Source organism: Vombatus ursinus, unplaced genomic scaffold (genome assembly GCF_900497805.2).
Source record: "Vombatus ursinus unplaced genomic scaffold, bare-nosed wombat genome assembly UNPS02014798.1, whole genome shotgun sequence".
Classification (NCBI taxonomy): Eukaryota; Metazoa; Chordata; class Mammalia; order Diprotodontia; family Vombatidae; genus Vombatus; species Vombatus ursinus.
The window spans coordinates 72376162-72395650 of record NW_020954576.1 but is presented as its reverse complement, the minus strand read 5'-3'; the positions used below and the strand labels follow the sequence as shown (position 1 = coordinate 72395650).

Genomic DNA, 19489 nt, shown 5'->3' with positions numbered 1-19489 from the left:
AAGTAATTAACTGTTAAGTAATCTTTTATATCTCCTCAAAAGACCAAAATTTGTTGTTTCCTTTGGGGAGAAAAAAAGGAAGTTTCCACAATCCTAGTAGAGCTGGGAAGTAACCTCACCCATTCTTCAGCATACTACCCTGAGGCATCCAAGGCCTGACATGGGAGGTTTACTTAAAACTGTTAAATACAGTATTTGATTTTTTGTCTTTCTGTCTCTCTGAGTTTGTTTCTTTGTTTTCTTGGACTCCAGTTCTCCTATGCCCATCTCTCCCCAAGTCTAGAAAAACAGATGAAAAACAAAATAACATCCATAGCATGTTTAATTCCCTACTTAGGGATCCTAATGTCCCCAAGATAAGTTACAAGCTGTTCTCAATGAATTAACAAACATTTAAGTGTTTACTGGCATGAGGTCAAACAGTAGAGACATAAACAAGCATAAACTGTATCTACCTTAGAGGAGCTTCCACTCCAAAGGAAGGAGGGAGGTGGATTGAGGTAGACTTTGACCCCAGAAGACCTCACTTAATCAGCCTTGTCTTCAAAAAAGAGAGAATATTCCAGGCATGGAGAATGGGTAAGTCAAAGGAATATCAAGTGTAAGTAAGAATAGTAGGGGAGGAACAACAGGTGTGATTGGACATAAAATTCAGGGAAGGTACTAATGTATAAAAAGATTGAACCCAACTGTGAAGAGTTTTAAATGCTAAACAGGAGCAATACTCTTAAGAATAAAAAAGAAAGAGGGAAATAACAGATCATATTGGAATATTGATATATGGAATATAGATAGCAATAATTAATAAAATAATTAATTATCCAGAAACTATGTCTCTCAAAACTTTTATACGTCACAGGACATACATCTATTTTGAACTGATTGTGGAATATGGCATAAGATGTAGTCTAATTTCTGCCAGACTGCTTTGCAGTTCTCTCAGCAGGATAATTCCAATAGAGTTCTATCCAATGGAGTTCTTTCCTAGGTAATTGATGTTAGGGTATTTATTAAACATTAGGTTGTTGAGTTCAATTATTTCTGATTCTTCTCTAGTCTTTTCCATTGATCTGTTTTCATTTTTTAGCCACTACAAAATTTGCCTACTTTTTTTTAATTTCTAAGATACTCTTATGAGAAAGGGTTATGCATGCATCCACAGTATTTTTGGTGAAAACATGAGAAGGAAACAAGTAGGCTTTCACAGATGATCTTTCTTTATAACAATTTTATTGATGACTTTTTTTTACACACTTATAATCATTTCCTAACCACCTCCTTATAGGACCCATGATGAAATAATGAAAGACAAACACTTATGCAGCATTAACACAATGACCATATCTGACATTCACCACCTCTTTGATGAGAAGAGAGGTCTGTTTCACTATCTGTCTCACTTGACTTTTTTCCTGTTTTTGCAGCTGGTTGGTACAATAGATAAGTGGCTATACCAGGAATCAAGAAGACCTGAGTTCATATCTGACCTCAGACACTGTGTGACCCTAAGCAAGTCACTTAGCTTCTGTTTGTCTCAGATTCCAAATCTGTAAAATGGGGATGATAATGACACTTACCTCCCAAGTTAGTTGTGAGGAGTAAGACAGTATTTTTAAAGCACTTTGTAAAACTGAACACACTATATAAATGCTAGTTATTATCACTACCACCACCACCACCACCATCATCATCCTTATTAACTTTCAAGCTGAAATTTTGGGGTTTCTCTTTTTTTAATTTTATAATCTTCTTCAGAACAATTGCATTACATGCCACAGGGAGGTCTTTATAGCCTAGCTCTCCCTTGCCAATCTAGACCCTCGTCATACCACAAACTTGTAATTTGATCCACACAACCTCATAATGTAAGCTATAAAGGTATTAATAAGATATCTACAACAGTTCTGGTCACTTGAGTACATTAGTCATACAACAAGCATTTACTAAGCACTTTATATGTCAGGCACTATGCTAAGTGCATAAAAAGTAGAACTCATTTCCCCTTCTCCTACCTTCTTTTCAGCACAGTAGCTGTAATGCCTTGATTTCTGTAATGTATGCTTTCTGGTCTGCTGTTTTAATTGGTGTGCCTGAATGTTTTAAGTTTTATCTACCAAGTCATAAAACTTTCAAACAAATCAGTTACCAGCTAGACACAAGGGTATATAAAATGTTCTAAAATTCAGGTTTTCTTTGTCTTATCCTCCTACAACATTGTTGCTTCAATGTGCATAAAGATAAAGAGAGTTCTATTGGTCAATTTCCCTAAGGCATCAACAGGCTGAAAATTGACAGCGAAATTATACACAAAAGCTTTACCATTGCAAGAAGGAAAAGAAAAAAAATCAATGAAAAATTGTATATATTTTTAAAAGTAGTACCTTTTTTTTGAAATCAAGTTGTGACTCAATCCTGAATTAATAAACTTGTGTGCATTTGTAAAATGGGATAATGAATTTTGCAATTGCATTTTTGTTGAAGTCATTGCATGTATGACATGGAGTATGTTATGGTATAATGAAGGTTTCATAAATGAGGTGTGAGATTATATGGTAATAGAATTGACCAGAATGCTGCTGATTGGTTGGGAGAGGGGAGGACAGGGACAAAGAAGAGGCAAGACAAACTCAAAATAAAGTTGAGAATCTAGATTGCTAGAAAAATGGTAGTTATCTTGAACAGCAAGAGGATGTTTGTAGATGGGATGGCTTTATGGGGCATGAGGTTTCATTTTGGGCAAAGACCATGAAGAGCTTCTATAGCACAACCAGGTAGAGATGTTCAGCAGGCCACTGGTGATCTGGGTCAAGAGTTCAGGAGACAGACTGGAATTGGAGATGTAGATTAAGAAGTCATTTGTAGAGAGATGATAATTGGAGTTATAAAAGGGGCTGAGATAGATATGTGGAAGGGGAAGAAACTAGGACACAAATCTGGGTAGGGCACCTACCTTTAGGAGTTGGGACATGGTTGAAATACAACAAAAGGAAACATGGGACATGGGTTGAAAGAGAAGCAGAAGGGAGTACGGTGATGGAAGCCAAGGAAAGAGAAATTTTCCAGGAGGAGAAGGTGGTCAACATTGTTAAAAGCCATTGCATGAGGACTCAACAAAGACTATCAGATTTCTGAGGTAAGGAAGAAGCGTGGAGAGCTCACTCAGACTTGATTTTCTTAGTAAAATAGGACGTGAAATCCTTTACTGAGAGGGAAGATAAAGGGGTAGCAGAAGGACTTTGAAGAGAGAATACATCTGAAATAACCACCAAAGGAAGTGTGACAGTCAATCATGGAAAAATAAGACTTTTGTGTAATTGGGAGGCCTCAAATGAAATTAGAAAACATAAATTTTCAGTGGACCTAGGTAGAATAGTTATGGGACTTCTTCCAGGGGCATTCAATAGCATATAACAGCAAAGGAGGCAAAGAGCAGAATGTGGGGTTTGGTAAGGTTAGAGCAAGGACAAAGGAACAAAAAAACTTAAAAGTTGAGGATGGTGTATAGTTGAACTGAACAAATACCGACTCAAGGTTTAGAAGGGGTCGGGGGAGGGTGCAAGTGAGGAGAGAAAGAGCTATTTTTTGAAATACTAGACACATAGGCTGGTTCCAGCTTTTTGTTATCATGAATAATGTTGTTAGGAACATTTTTGTATAGGCCTTTTCCCCTCTTATTCCTCCTATTAATAACCTCCATGGGCTATCCTGTCACAATGGGATTGCTCAAAGACCATGAACAGTTTTGTACTTTTATTGTAGAATTTCAAATTGTTCCTCCCCCCAAAATGCACCAATTTAACATTCTCTTATGAGTATAATCATGTACCTTTTCCCCTATAGTCCTACCAGCATCCTTTTGAACTATATTTGCCTATAGACTGGGCCCAAGGAGGTGGTAACTCAGAGGTATTTAAATTTGTGGGGCCTGATGTAGAAAAATGTAGATGAGGAATAATTTTTAACATGGTAGTTGCTAAATCTTGTGTGGTCCTGACTGTGGTATTTGAATGGTTTCTTTCTGTATGCTTAAAGAAAAAGCTCTTTGACCTGGGAGCTCTGGAATTTGGCTATAAGATTCCTGGGAGTTTTCATTTTGGGATCTCTTTCACTAGATGATTGGTGAATTCTTTTAAGTTCTCTACCCTCTGGTTCTAGATTATTGGTGCAGAATGATGTCAAGGCTCTTTATATGATCATGGCTTTCATGGAGTCCAATAATTCTTAAATTATCTCTTCTTGATCTATTTTCAAGGTCAGTTTTCCAATAAAGTAATTCATATTTTCTTCTGTTGTTTTTTTTTTATCCTGTTGACTTTGTTGTATTGTTTCTTGATGTTTCATGGAGTCATTATCTTTCACTTGCCCAATTCTATTTTTTAAGGAATTATTTTCTTCAGTGAGCTTTTACTCCTCTGTTTTCATTTGGCCAGTTCTTTTTAAGGAGTTAACTTTCATCAGCAAAGTTTTGTATCTCTTTTATCATTTGGCCAATTCTAGTTTTAAAAGTTTTATTTTCTTCAATTTTTTCCTTTTTTTTTTTTAAAAAAACCAGGTTGTTCATTGTCTTTTCATAATTTTCTTGCATTGATAAATACATGATTTAGAAATAAAGGCTGATACTATAAACAAACTAGGAGAGCAAGGAATAGTTTACCTGTCAGGTTTATGAAGAAGGGAAGAATTTATGACTAAACGAGAGATAGAGAACATTGTGAAATGCAAAATGGAAGATTTTGATTACATTAAATTGAAAAGTTTTTGCATAAACAAAGCCAATGCTTTTTTCTTTGTTTAAGGGTCCCTAGCCTGGAGGTGTTTACTCTTTACAGGGACCAAACCTCATCTTGGGATTTTTCTTCCAATCTCTGATTGTCCCCCAAGGATGACTGTTCTACCTGTGCTCTTATTTATTTTTCCATTCTATGTTTGCCCTGAGGTACTATTTTATCTCTTTTGTGGGGGAAAATCTTGAGGACTTGGAATTTTCTGACCTACTCCACCATCTTCCCAGAATTCTCCTGCTCATTTGATTTTTAAAAAAATTTTTTTCAGCTCTTCCAGGAATTCTTGTTGGGCTTGTGTCCAATTCACAGGGTTTTTTTTTTTATATTTTTTTCCTTTGAGGCTTTGCTTATAGTTGTTTTGACATCATTGTTTTCTTCTGATTTTGTGTCTTGATCTTCCCTGTCACTATAGTAACTTTTTATGGTCAAGTTCTTCTTCTTTTTATTCTTTTTTTTTTATTTGCTCCTCCCCCATCCCCAGCCTGTTTCTTGATTTTGAACTTTATGCTAAAGTTGAGCTCTGTTCCTAAGGGTGGGGGATTTGGTGGGTGAGTGGGTAGGTGTGAGTACTGTCTCAAGCTTCAGGTTTTTTAGTGCTGCTGTTTTCAAAGCTAGTTCTGAGGATTTTGAAGTTTTTGGTGCTTCCAAGGTAGTTTGATCCAGGGAGATGTATGGTCACTGCTCTCCAGGTCTGTACTCTGGTCTGTTCCCAGGAAGGGTCCCTACTCCCTTGTGACCCAAAGTGCTCTTCTCTGCCCTGTAAATGTGACCTGGAAGTGTGTATAGGCAATGAAGTTGCCCAACAGTGTTCTGTCCTAACACAAGGGCTCCTTATGATCTCTTTCTAACCAGTTGCCTAATCCCCTTAGCATCTCTGACTTGAGAGCTCCTGAAGATGCTGCTGTTGTCACCACCATCCAGTCCCACAACTGGTGCTGCTGTCACATGGGCTATGGGCCAGTCCCCATCCCAGACTCTCCTTTTGAAGTCTGAAGTTGTCTTGGATTGGAACTCTAAAAATGTCTTGTACCCCCACCTGCTGTTGGCTCTGCTGCTCCACATTTTGATTTGAGACATCATTTTAAAGTTGTTTGGAGAGAATGTTGGAAGAGCTTGCCTATAGCGCTTCCTCCACTCCACCATCTTGGCTCACTTAGCTCCACTGCTAGATAGCTTGACCAAATATGTCTCCTTGCCTTATACTGTTTTAATACTTATTAGGTCACTGAACCAAGCTATCTCCGCTGTTGGGTCAGTCTCCTGTATTTTGTTGTATACATAAAATAAAATCCTCCTTGCATCCTTCCTATCTGCAGAGACCCTTAAAGGCCACAATTTGTTTGAGAAGCAACATGATATAATGGAAATAGTGTTAGGCACAAGGGTAGGAAGGATTTAGGTTTGAACTAGCCTTGTGACCATGGACAAATTCACTAAACCTCTCTGACTCCTTAGTTTCCTTATGTATAAAATGGGGATAAAAATAGTTGGATGATTTTTAAAAAAAAATTTTTTATCATTTATTGTTTTTGTTTTTTTTCCTTGCAACATGGCTAATATGGAAATGTTTTGCATGACTACATGTGTATAATCTATATCAAATTGTTTGCCTTCTCAAGGAGGGGGAAGAGGAGGGAGATAATTTGGAATTAAAGATTCTAAAAAAATGAACATTAAGAGTTTTTGTTTACATGTAACTGAAAAAAAATAAAATGTAAAAAAAGGCGTGTAGACCATTTTCACAAAAATGTTTATATAGCTAAGCAAGCAGGCACATGTATAGCTGCTGAAATCTTCTGTTGCCTTTTTTTCTTTTGAATAAAGCATTATCCATGATCTTTTCCACTCTTTCGGAATCTTCCCCTCTGTGGTATCTCGGGAATTGATCCCTGAATCAATCCCTGATTTAAAATTTTGTCATTTCCAACATGGATTTTTTTTCTATATTATTTTGCTCAGATTTTGTCAGTTTTCCTAGTTTTAAGACTTAAATATCTTTGCCATTTACTCACATAGTATATTGAACCCTTTGGCAGTCCACTCTTGATATTCTTTGGTGATCACATTAGCTTCCATGGGTTCAGTCATCATTTCTATGCAGAAGACTCCCATATTTATCTATCCAACTTTTGTTATTCTCTTGAACTCAAATTCCACATCACCAACTGCCTGCAGGACATCTTCATCTGAATATTTCACAGGCATCTCAAACTTTTGTTCAATATGGAATTATCTTTTTCCCCAAACCTATCCATCCTCCACACTGATGTTTAGAGAATCACCATTTTTCCACTCATCTGGATTCAGAATCTTGACATTATTCTTCACTTTTTACTCTCCCTCACCCCAATCAATTGTCATCTACTTTCATGAAATTTCTCTTGGAGGAAACAGTCTGTGGAAGGCAGTAGGGGAGAGGTTGATGAGGGGTGCAGAGTGAGATGTAAGCTGACTCAGAAGGCTGTTGAGTCCTCTGAATATCAGTGAGTAGGGCCCTCTCAATGCCTTCTTCCCCAAAGCCATTCTAATATTTTCCTAATTGACCTCCTTGCTTTCATTCTCTCCCTTCAACAATCTATCTCCCAGGGGAGCCAAGATGGCAGAGTAAAAAGGTAGTTGTTCTCACCCTCCCCTATCAACCTCTGAAAGCCCAAAAAATATTACCCCAGAAAAAACCCTGGAACAGCTGAACCAGAAGAAAGACGGGGAGCATCAGTGCAGTAGCCCAGGTAGCTAGAGGGATTAACGGGAAAGGCCCCTCTTACCCTGGGGGAAGGGGAGCAGTACCGAACGGGATGCATCCCAGCCAACTAGGGGAAAGACCCACTTTGGCATACCAGGAGGAGATTCTGGTGCCTCGGCATTCTACAGAAAATGGGTCTCCCAGTGCCTCAGCAAAAATAAGGGAAGCAGCACTACAAACGGCCCCAGGCAGACAAGCACCTTGCAGCATTCATCTGAGAGGAGCTGAAGAAAGCAACCTAGAGTTGTCCGAAAGTTATAGCCTTGCTGATTCCAGCCCAACACCAGGTAAGCTGCCAGAACCCTACAGTCTCCAACTGCCAACCAAGAGGAGATCTTGAAGCCCAGGTGGTAGAACAGGCAAACACCAACACCTGGAGGGCAAGTGAACCGGTGCAAACCAGCTCAGAAAACCACCAGGTGCCTTGGCATTCTACAGCAAAGGAGTCTCCCAATGCTTCAGCAGAACTAAGGGAGGCAGCACTGAAAGGGGCCCCAGGCAGATAAACACCCTGCAGCACCCATCTAAAAGGAGCTGAAGAAAGCTAAAGGAAAGGAAAAGCAGGCAATCTAGAATTGCCTGAAAGTTCCAGCCTTGCTGATTCCAGCTCAACACCAGATAAGCTGCCAGAACCCTATAGCCTCCAATTGCCAACATAAGAGGCCCCAGCACACAAAGCCAGTGACCAAGACCTCGGCTTGGTCACAACACAAGAAGCTTGAGTCAGTGCCCTCTGCTTCCCAGCAGGAGAACTTAATCTCTTTAAAGGCCAGGGAATAAAGAAACACCATGAGTAAAAAGAAACGTACCATAGATTCATATTATGAGAAGAGTGAAGATCAAGACAAATTCTGAAGAGGACAATGTTGTCAACAAAGCCACATCTGCAACATCAAAAGGGAATATGAACTGGTCTGAAGCCCAAAAAGCCTTCTTAGAAGAGCTCAAGAAGGATTTTAACAATCTATCTCCCACATAGCTTTCTAAAAAATCTTCCTAAATGTAGTCTTTTTTTTTTTCAATTTTTTAAAGCTTTCATTAAAGCTAAAGTCTTAACAATGTCTTTGCCTTCTTCAAGAATTTTGGTGGCTCCTTAACACCTCTAGGGCAAAAGGTTTGGCATTTAAGGTCTTCACCTTTTTTCTCCAGTTTACCTTTCCAGTCCTATTTCATACAAATCCCTTTTATATGTCCTACAGTCTAGCTATCTTTTACCTACTTGCTATTCCCCAAAAAGCTGGTTTCTCCAGTATGTCTAGAATGCACTCTGTCCTCATCACATCTTAAAATCTTTAGCCCAATTGACATATCACTTCTTATGGAAAGCCTTTTCTGATTTGTGTCCCCTCTTTCCAGCTGTTAGTGTCCTTTCTTCAAATTATTTGTATTTACTTACACTGTAGATCTAACTTACATAGATTTTAGCAAAGCTTTTCTGATAAAGTATCTCATATGATTCTTTCAGAAAAGATGGAGATATGGATTAAATGATAATACAATTACATGGATCAGAACTGGTTGAATGGGTGGATTCAAATAGTTATTAATGATTTGGTGTCAACATGGCAGATCTTCATTGGAGAACCTCATGGATCTATGAGTATATTTCATGTTTTGTAATATTTTTATCATTAATGGATAAAGGCACAGATGGTATGTTCATCAAATTTGCAGATGACACAAGATTGGGAGCGAGAGCTAACACAGTGGATGACAGCATCAGTATCCAAAAGGATCTTGACAGGTAGACCATTGAACTGAATCTAATAGGATAATACTCAAAAGGGATGTAGGGTGGCACTTGGGTATAAAAAAATCAACTTCACAAAGTATAAGGATGATGAAGGAGATGGAGGTGGAGGATGAGGGAGAGCTGTGAGATTTCAGCTGTTCTGAAAATATCGAGGGTTTCAATGGACTGTAAGTCTAATAGTAGTCAGTAGGGTGATGTGCCAGCCAAAATGGCTAATAAGATATTGGGCTGCATTAAGTGGGCTGTAGCTTCTAGGAATCCAGGGTGCTGATAGTTGCATTGTACTCTACCCTCATCAAACCTCATCTAGAGTATTGTGTTTAGTTCTGGACATACTGGTGTAAGGACATGGACAAACTGGAAACAATCAAGATGAAGGCAACCAGCATGGTGAAGGGCATTGAGTCCATGACATGACAATCACTTGAAGGATTTGGGCATGTTTATCCTGGAGAAAAGACCTGGGGGAAAAAGGATAACTTACTAAGTATATGAAGAGCAGTCATGCAGAGGAGGGAATCATACTTATTAGTCCCTAAAGGACAGAACAAGTAGCAATGGGTAGACGCTGCAGAGGAAAATTGAGACTTCATGACAGAGGAAACTTAACAATTTAAGCTGCCCAAAAGTAGAGTGGACTGTGGGTTCCTCCTCCTTGTGGGCCTTCAAGCAGAGGATAGATAACTTTTGGGATATATCATAATGGAGATTTCTCTTTAGGTATGGGTTCAAACTAGATGAAGCTTAAGAAGGGGCAGATTATCCTGCTGACTATGCCAAATATAAGGGGGCAAATCTGTTTTGCCCTAATTATGCCAACTGTAGGGTGTATACCCTCTGAGGGAATACTGATACCATAGAAATGGGCTCATATCAGCTTGGTTATTAATAGATATTATTAGGGCTAACTAGGGGAGCATACTCACAATAGATTAGTAGTCCTGGGCAGCAGCAGGAAAAAGTAACATTGCGGGTTGCTACAACAACCATAGGACAGGTCAGATGTTACATAGAAATAGAACAAAGAAGGCATAGTGCCAAGATAGCCCAGGGTCATGTGCAAGTCTTCCCATGGATAGCTGGAGCTTCTTTTGCTTTTCACATTTACTCAAGGTAGTTTACATTTTTCTGTGGCATCACAAGTGTCATGTTCCCATTCTGGCCTATTCTCGTGCACACTTCCAGCTCTCAAATTCAACTGAGTCCACTACACACAGTGCCTACCCACTCTATGATGTACAAGTGTGAGGCTTCTACGCAAAAGCTAAAAGCTTTGAAAAAAACTATTTGGATCAAAAAGTCTACCCCATGACAAAGCATAGGTTTTTCATTTGGGGGGATTTTTAAAGTCAAAGCCATGAAGATGGGAATACTTATCTGATTTTAATTTTTTGGAGACGGGCATGATGTAGTGGAAAGAGTGCAGGAGAATTTAAAGTCAGGAGAACCCTTGGTTCAAATCCCCAGCTCTGCCACTTACTATCTGTTTTAACCTTATGCAAGTCACTTAGGGATATAGAATCTGTTTCCACATCTAGAATATGGGGGTAATGATATTTGTCATAACTAACTTGCAAGGTTGCTGTGAGGAAAGTACTTTGTAAACTTATTAAAGCAGAAGCTGTCATTTAAAGGGAAGCCACTGCAAAATAAGATAATCTTTTCCCAGAGAACCTTAGAAACACATTTATTTACCATTAAGATGAAATTCCTCTTGTAATGACTCAACACCTTGTAGAAGTGGCCCAAGACTCCTGAAGACCCAGGAATTAGACTGTCCCTATTGTCTGATAACCAGCCTAGATATGTGTGCAGAGCTTGCTCACCACTAGGTGGGCAACCAGCTGACTTTCCCAACACTCCAAACAGATACAGAATATGCTTCAGTCTTGTATGACTCCTTTCTGTTTCGACAGTGGCAGGAAGCAGGGAGGAAAGAGTGGGCCTAAGAATCACAATTCTTAGCCCCTTGACAATTTAGCCACGAGGAGTTAATGTGCCACCTTTGTCTGACAACCGTTTGTGCTACCAGACAGAAGCACTGAACCACACCCCTTTTAACATAGTCATTTAGTCATTTTAACAGTCAACCAAGCATAAAGACATTACTGATAAATAGAAGGCTCATAGGTTCTCAGAAGTAAATGAAGTTATCCTAGAATGTGTAGCTCCACCAACAGTTCTATTAGTGTGTCAGCTGTTAACGACACTTGGTGCTTTTGATTCAAAAGTGTGCTCAGGGCAGTGAAAACTTAGAATATCAGGTTCAAGATTAAAGAATGAAAAAAGCTAAAAGACTTAGGTAATCGGTGGCACAAGGATTCAAACTAAAGTCTGCCGACTCAAAATACATTGCTCTTTATAGTCAACCATACACAAACTTCCATCAATCTGTGATCCCTCAGATACTTTTTTCCCTCCCTTCTTCCTGGACCACCTTGCAAATCTCTAATTATGCAGCTGCTCCAGTTTCCAAGTACTTATTTATTTCTTTGCTATGCATACATGACATTCACTTTGAACTTGGCACCTGATCCTGAGATAATTGTAATTGAGACATCAAATAGATTAAAGTATTGAAGAGTAGTTGATGGTTATAATTTTACTCTTCATCGGAATACTGCATTAAGAAAAGCTGAAGTCTATTTTTAAAAAATTTATCAAGGAAAGTTTTAAAATACAGTTCTAAGTAGTAATTTCCAAACCATCATCACCCCAAAATGCAGTCATACCCCCAAGAGCAGATTTTTAAAGTTGTAAGGATTTGGCTTTGAAAATTTTTATTTTTCTTTTAATTTGTTGAAGCATAAAGTTATTCTTTAACAGCCAAAAAAAAAATACAAATTCAGACAAAGAGCATAATTCATATACAAAATGTACATTTTAAACCTGGAACAGGTCCATTTTATTGCATGTTAGTTTCCCTGTTCTCATAACAGGCAGCTTCAATACATTAAAGAGCCAAACAGCAGTCTATATTGATTGGAATATTGCTCTCTGAACATGACTACATTCAGGTTTATTAAATATATCCTCTTCTGTTTCTGGAGTAAGCTGGAGATTATCTTTGACTGGAGAAAGTGGGTCTGGCTTTTTACAGGAAGGAAGCTTTTCAGAATTTCTGCAAAATACGAGAACATGATCATATGACAATTTAGATTTTTAGAGTGGAGGGCAACAAATGACTTTAAAAAGATATTGCTCAGTTGGAAAAATTAAGGGATACAAATTGGATTTTCCACTCATATCCATGAATTGTAGTTTGGTTCATCTGATTCACTGGTAGAATCCTCCTCACTGTGAACCTACAAATTTGGTTTGCTCCTCAGAACCATTGCCCCTTGAGTTTACCTGCCAATTCAGGTTCCTTGGGAAACAGCACACACTACCTGGCACAGAATGGCAGATGTAAGTAAGGGGCTTTTGGTTCTCTTTCCATTTAAATAGTGCCACGAATCTTGCTTTGGGCTACTTGTTTAGGCATTATTTTTTTATCCTCTGTCATTCTTTGTGTCAGTGTCTCTGAGAACTATAATTACTAGAGGAAGAACACATATACGATAGACAGAGGGACTGGACCTGGAATTTCACTGGGATAGGGAACTCCTTGTTGAGGAAGTACTCACAACCAGTGCAGGTCAGCACCTTTGCTGTAATTTAGTCTCAGAGTTGTTTAGACTTGAACTGAGAGGTTAAGTGCCCAGGCCAGTACGTACCAGAGGCGAAACTTAAAACGAGGTCTTCTTGGTCTGAGGTGAGCTCTGTATGTTACACTGCCTCTCAAATACATGTGAAAACACACAATTTTAGAATGAAGGTAGCAAGTTATTTTCACGTTAAGTCTACACGTGCTCAGTATCAGAAAGGTTCTTCTAAAATATTAGAAAAAGGTTTATATCTGCTAATCCAGTGTTAGAGTCCACAAAATGTGAGGTGAAGTGGAAGATAGTGATTAATGAAGTTTGCATTATTTGAGTCACAGCAATAAGATATAAATATAATTTTATATTCCCATAGTACTTTTCCTTTCTCGGTGTTTTTACATTTCAGTGTGTCTGACTCTTCATGACCTCATTTTTGGGATTTTCTTGGCAAAGATACTGGAATGATTTGTCATTTCCTTCTCCGGTTCATTTTCTAGATAAGAGAACTGAGGCAAACAGGGTTAAGTAACTTGTCCAGGGTTACACAGTTAGTAAATATCTGAGACCAAATTTGAACTTAGGGAAATGAGTCCTCTTGACTTGAAGCCTAGCACTCTATCCACTGTGCCACCTAGCTGCACCATAAGAAAGGTAGAAGAAGCATTAATGATTTTGTGCCCTAATTTTCATCTGATTTATAAAGACTATAAGTGATCTGCAAAAGTTTAAAAAGAAGCAGGATAAGGAGTCAAGTTTCTGACGGCAATCTTTACCTAAATGGTAGTGCCACTATAGAAGTTGAATTTGTATCCCTCTCAGGTGCTTCCTAGAAGAAAAATAAATTTTCCTAATAACAAAAGGAAAGGTACAAAATACTATGAAGGGTTAGAAGATGCACACTTACTTCTTAAATTCAAAATTTTTCCAGAGTTCACTGATTTTGATCTGTAATTCTGGCTTGTTTTCAGCATTGTGATGATTTTTCTTCTGTGCACTTGTGAGTTTCTTGCTTAGTCCACTGACTTTGGCTGGGACTAGTGGCTTGATCTTATTTGTAGAAAGAGATCCCACCGAACTGGATTTAGAGAGCCCAAGAACCTATAGTTTTAAATGCCACATAATATTAGGAATAGCTCCTTCCTAAATCTATAACTATCTTTAATACATTTCATACTATACTTCACTGGCTAGCACAGGGACAAAATGTATTTCATAATCTGTGTGCAAGACCCCCACAATTGTTTATAAATCCTATGGAAGTCAAGTTAATATTTTACATATTGTTTTGTTTTAAATGGCATTCTAATGATTCATTTTACTTGACTACAAATTTTAAAAGGCAGCATTCATTAGGTCTTTGCAAATTTCCTAACAAATGAGATTTCAAATTATATTTGAAATGGAGACAAAAAAAAATAATATAGTAGACTTCTCCAGAAAGAATAACTTAACAAACACAAGATGTCACTGTTCTCTTAGGAAAGGAGTACTTCAGGATTAGGCCTTTAGTATTGCATTCATTTAATATTTTGCTAAAAAATAAATTCATCTAAGTTAAACATAATCATCACTACCAACAAACATTTATTGAGTACCTATTGTGTATAAGATGTTATGTTAGACAATGGGGAAATAAAGAGACATAAAATATGATCCTTGCCATGAGGAATTACTCTAACTGGGGAAGACAGGATACATATAAATATAAAAATATTTTTTTATATAAGAGCATGTTTTGCCTTATATCTCCAAGTGGAAAATAAGTAGTACAGACAAGAAATACTAAAGTTCAGAAGAAAGAGTGCTTTTATATCTAAAGGCTGGGCAGTCAGGGAAGAAGTGAGAAAATAAGACAGACAAGAAATGAAGAGAGGACCTTCCAGATAAGAACAGAATGACGAAAAATTCAGAGGTGGGAATATAAAGCATGCCTGAAGAACAACAAGTAAACTAACCTGACTGAAGCAGAGAGGAGTGAGAGGAAAGAGAGGTAGATAGAAGTGTGGAAGGTCTTTGAGAGAAATGATTATCAACAACCAATTATGGGGCAGATCCAGGCTTTTTTCCCTGTCCTATTTCCTTGTTCCAAGCCCAGCCTTTGAAGGACATTAGTGATCTCTGCCAAAAATTTACCCCTTCGAGATCTTATAAAGGTGAATTCCTGCCCACTGTCTTCTACTCAAGTTTGGGTAAGGATAAACCCCCAAGGCTGGGGGTGATCTGGAAATAAATGATGAAAGTCACATCCCTCAGCCCCTCATTAGAACAGGCCCACCTCTCATTATAATATTCATTCTCTCATACCATTTGTTAACCACAGTCAATTGCCACCCTCAGGATACCTGAGGGAATGTAAGTGTTGAATGGGTTCCAAGGGGGTCTTTGGCATTTGAAAATGTCACTGACCCCTTTTACTAATAATGCTCATTAATAAAATAATTAATTACCCAGAAATGATGTATCTTGAACTTTTTATATGTCAAATCTTGACTACACATCTGGGGCAGGTTGATGTTAACTTTATCCCCTGGTGTAGTGGTCGAGGGCCCAGTTTCAGAGCCTTTGGGCAAGAAGAGTATAAAAGCAGTTTTGGGGGATTTGGGTGGTGAGCTCATGAAAGTTAAGGGTACCTCTTTGTAGACCTTTTTTAAACTTCCTGCTAGTAGTTTTTATTTCTTTTCATCTTTCTGAATTGCATTTTTAACTGCTTGGATAAGAGCTTATACCTGAGGGCATTATAATATGATTTTTAATAAAAAGATAGCTTGACACCTTGCGCTCTGGATGATCCATTGTACCAGATATAAACTAATAGACTGGATTAAAGGGATGGGGAGGGGTTCTCCCTTCAAAGAAAGGAAGGGAATCAGACTCCAAAGTTTTGAGACTGCTAAGTGAGAGAATATGATATTTAAAAATAGGGAAGTTTTTTGGGGTGGGGGAATCTGGTTTTATAGGAAAGATAATGAGTTTGGTTTTAAACATTCTGAGTTGTGGAGAAATTCAGGATTGAAACTCAGGAAATAGGTCAGAGCTAGAGTAGATTTGAGAGCAAGTTACATGGTTCCAATAGTACAAGGTAGTAGTGTCAGACTTAAATAGAAATAGGGTAGTACATAAAGATCCCTGCAGGTCACACACTGATTTAGAAAACCACATGTTAACATTATATATGTTCTATTGTAGTTTTATTTATTTTTTTAAATATTTCCCAATTACATTTTAATCTGGTTCCCGGCAGGACTTGGAAGTATTGCAGGTCTAGTGTTTGACACTTCTGGTCTAAAGCATTTTTGGTTGAAACCAAAATCTAATTAGGAAAAGAGTATACAGAGAGAATAAAGCAAGGTTACTGTGACAGTTACATTTGAATATTTAAAGAGCTGTGTTAAATTTCCATTAAGTGAAAACCTAAAGAACTACCTTATTAAATGATTAGCATTGACAAGCTATTGTTGATTCCTATTCCTCTTTTCTTAGCCTTTCAAGGCCTCATTTATTCAATGCCACAGGAATCTGGATAAGATGAATAAAAAGCAACTTACCTTGTTCCCTAGGGTTGAGTCTTTTCTTTTTGCAAACAAAGACAAATGTAGATGAGAGCTCTGTGACCTCTGATTATCAGTTGGCTTGGAACCACAGTCAGATGCCTTAAAAAAAAAATTTATTTTTACGGATGAACAATCAGGCAATAAACATCTATGAAGCACCTACTATGTGCCAACCACTGTACTTAGCACTGGGAATACAAAAAGAGGCAAAAGGCAGTCCTTACTCAAGGAGCTCAAAAACAACATAAGTAATTTATGTAAGTGTAAATGTGAATAATCTTATGTAATCATTGATTAATTGATGAAATTTCATAAGAAAAGCTATAAAAAATAACAGAGGAGAAGGTATATCTTAAAGAAAAAAAGATAATATTCTCTAATGATTTCATTTAAGGAAATGGTGGATGTCTTAGATGGAGATGTAAATTATAAATCCTAAGAGCATGTTTTCTTTACAATGTGAAATTCTGAAGTCAGTTCTGTTTCAACAGGCTATCAAATGCCTACTCAGAACAATACTTCCTTCTACACTACTGCTACTTTGTTACAACCCGGCTAATAGTTTTCATAAATAACCAAACTTGCAAAATTGACACTAGTTCTTCCCCAAGTAACTACTTTGCCTGTTTATCATGTTACCAGGCAAAAGAAAATATAAGTACTTATCTACAGCAAACATATAGAAATATTTTCACAAAGAGCCCTAAAATATTTCCCAAAACAAAAAAGTTACTGAAATGATCAGAATTCACTAAATTTCTTCTAGTTTTGTAACTTGATTCTCATGGGGCGCTGCCCCCTCCATCCTTGTTTTTGTTCCTTGGGAACGTTAGTTTTCATAACATTTTGTACAATGATATGCACTAAAAAACAAACAAAAATCCAAATCTAAATTCTCCTAACAGAGCAGGACAATTCACTGCCAAAGAAAACTCTTACCAACAGAAGTCACAGGAAGGGAACTTGTCTCAATAATATTAGAATTCAGAGACAAAGATAAATTAAACATTTAAAAAAAGAAAGGCTGAGTATAAATTTCATGCTAATGAAATGTACCACCTTCCTTAAGCTGGAAATATGGGAAGGTAAGCTTCTTGAAGGCAGAGAGTTTTTTTTTTTGCCTTTTTTGTGCTTAGTACAGTGTCTAGCAAATAAGTAAACACTTAACAAATGCTTGTTGATTGAATGACTAAGACAGTAGAAAGATACACACCTATCAAGATGAACCAATGTGTGACGTGAAAAGAGGGTGGTGGTGAGAAGAGAAGCATATTTAGAAATGTTAATAAAACTTAAAAAAAAATTTAACACTCAATCATCAAATATTGATTGTTGACCAAAACTGCTATAAAACTCAGATCAAGTAGGATCAGTACTTTGAAGAATCTATAACTTCTATTGTTTCTTTTTACAGTAAGCTCTTTTTTGTCCAGAATCTACATGATCAGAAAGTTCAAATAATTAAAAATTTTCCCAGTGCTATACAATGTGATGGAAGTTTTTACAACGACAGAGATCATGGGATAAACAAACTTGGGCAGAAATACAGACAGACCTAAATAACTGGAGAAAAATTAACTGGTTGAGCCAATATTTAAAAAAAAAATGACAATACTACTTCAATAAATTTTATTCAATACTGTACACACTTCTAAAAGAGTACAAAGAAAAAAATAACAAAATTCATATGGAGAAACAAAAGGTCAAGAATCTCAAGGATAATAATGAAAAAAGTGGGAAGATTTTATTAAAGTACAAAACAGTAATGATTAAAATTATTTTGTACTGGTGAGAGAAAGAGAATTGGGGGGGTAATTGAATGAGATAGATTAGAAGCAAATAAACGCAGTGGCATAGTGTTTGATAAACCCAGAGGATTCACTATTTGACAAAAACTGCTAAGAAAACAGGACAGAAATCTGGCAGAAATTAGGTTTAGACCAATACTTCAAACCATACACCAAGATAAATTTCAAATGGATACAAGACCTAGATATAAGAGGTTAAATCCAACAACTTCACACAAGTTAAAATGGACAATTTTGATTACATAAAATTAAAAAGTTTTTGCACAAACAAATCTAATGTAGTAAAAATTAGAAGGGAAACCAGTAACTGTGGAAAAAAAAGTCTTTGCAGCAAGTTTCTCTAGTAAATGCCTTGTATCTGAGATATATAAGAAACTGATTCAGATTTATAAGACTAATAGCCATTTCTGAATGATAGTCAAAGGATTACGAACAGGCAGTTTTCAAAGAAGAAATCCAAGTTATCTACAATCGTAAAAGAATGCACTAAATCATCAGTGATTAGAAATATGCAATTTAGGGGCAGCTAGGTGGCGCAGTGGATAGAGCATGGGCCTTGAAGTCAGGAGGATCTGAGTTCAAATATGGCCTCAGACTAAACACTTGACACTTACTAGCTATCTGACCCTGGGCAAGTCACTTAACCCCAATTGCCTAAGGAAAAAAAAATGCAATTTATGCAACTTTGAGAATCTATTTTACATCTATCAGAATGATAAAGATGTCAAAATGACAAATGATAAATGGTGGTGGTGGTATGGGAAAACAAGGTACATTAGTACACTGTTAGTGGAGCTATGAACTGATCCAGTCATTCTGGAAAGCAATTTGGGACTATACCCAAATACATAGACTCTAACACTAGTAGGCCTATAGCTCAAAGAAATCCAAAGTAAGTTAAAAAGGGTCTAAATGTTAAAAAAAAAATTAGAGCAACTTTTTTATTTTTGGGCAGTAGCCCCAAATTACAAACCAAGAAGCTATCTTCCCTTTGGGGAATGGCTAACCAAATTGTGGTACATGAACAAAATGAATTTTCACTATACCACAGGAATGATGAAATAGACAATTTCGAAGGGAACTAGGTTGAGCTTTATGAACTAATGAAGAGCAAAGTGAATAGAAACAGTAGAAAAAAATTAAATAATGATATAACATTATAAAGAAAAATGACACCGAAAGACTTGAGAACTCTGATCAATGCCA

General features: G+C 37.2%; 1 protein-coding gene across 4 annotated transcripts in view; it reads right to left on the bottom strand.

The window, feature by feature from the left end:
- Window positions 1-12111: 12111 nt before the first annotated feature.
- The window catches only part of LOC114049862 (exonuclease 1-like), a 27098-nt gene continuing 19720 nt past the window's right edge, over window positions 12112-19489 (bottom strand). For 3 of the 4 annotated variants that reach the window (XM_027871300.1, XM_027871303.1, XM_027871301.1), the window contains 3 exons: window positions 16470-16574; window positions 13829-14022; window positions 12112-12401 (listed from right to left, as the gene is read on the bottom strand). In XM_027871300.1, coding sequence (XP_027727101.1) covers window positions 12254-12401; window positions 13829-14022; window positions 16470-16574 — 447 coding nt within the window. In that variant the 3' untranslated portion in view covers window positions 12112-12253. Of the gene's footprint in view, window positions 12402-13824; window positions 14023-16469; window positions 16575-19489 lie in introns of those variants that run through there. The other variant, XM_027871302.1, reaches the window with a different exon arrangement.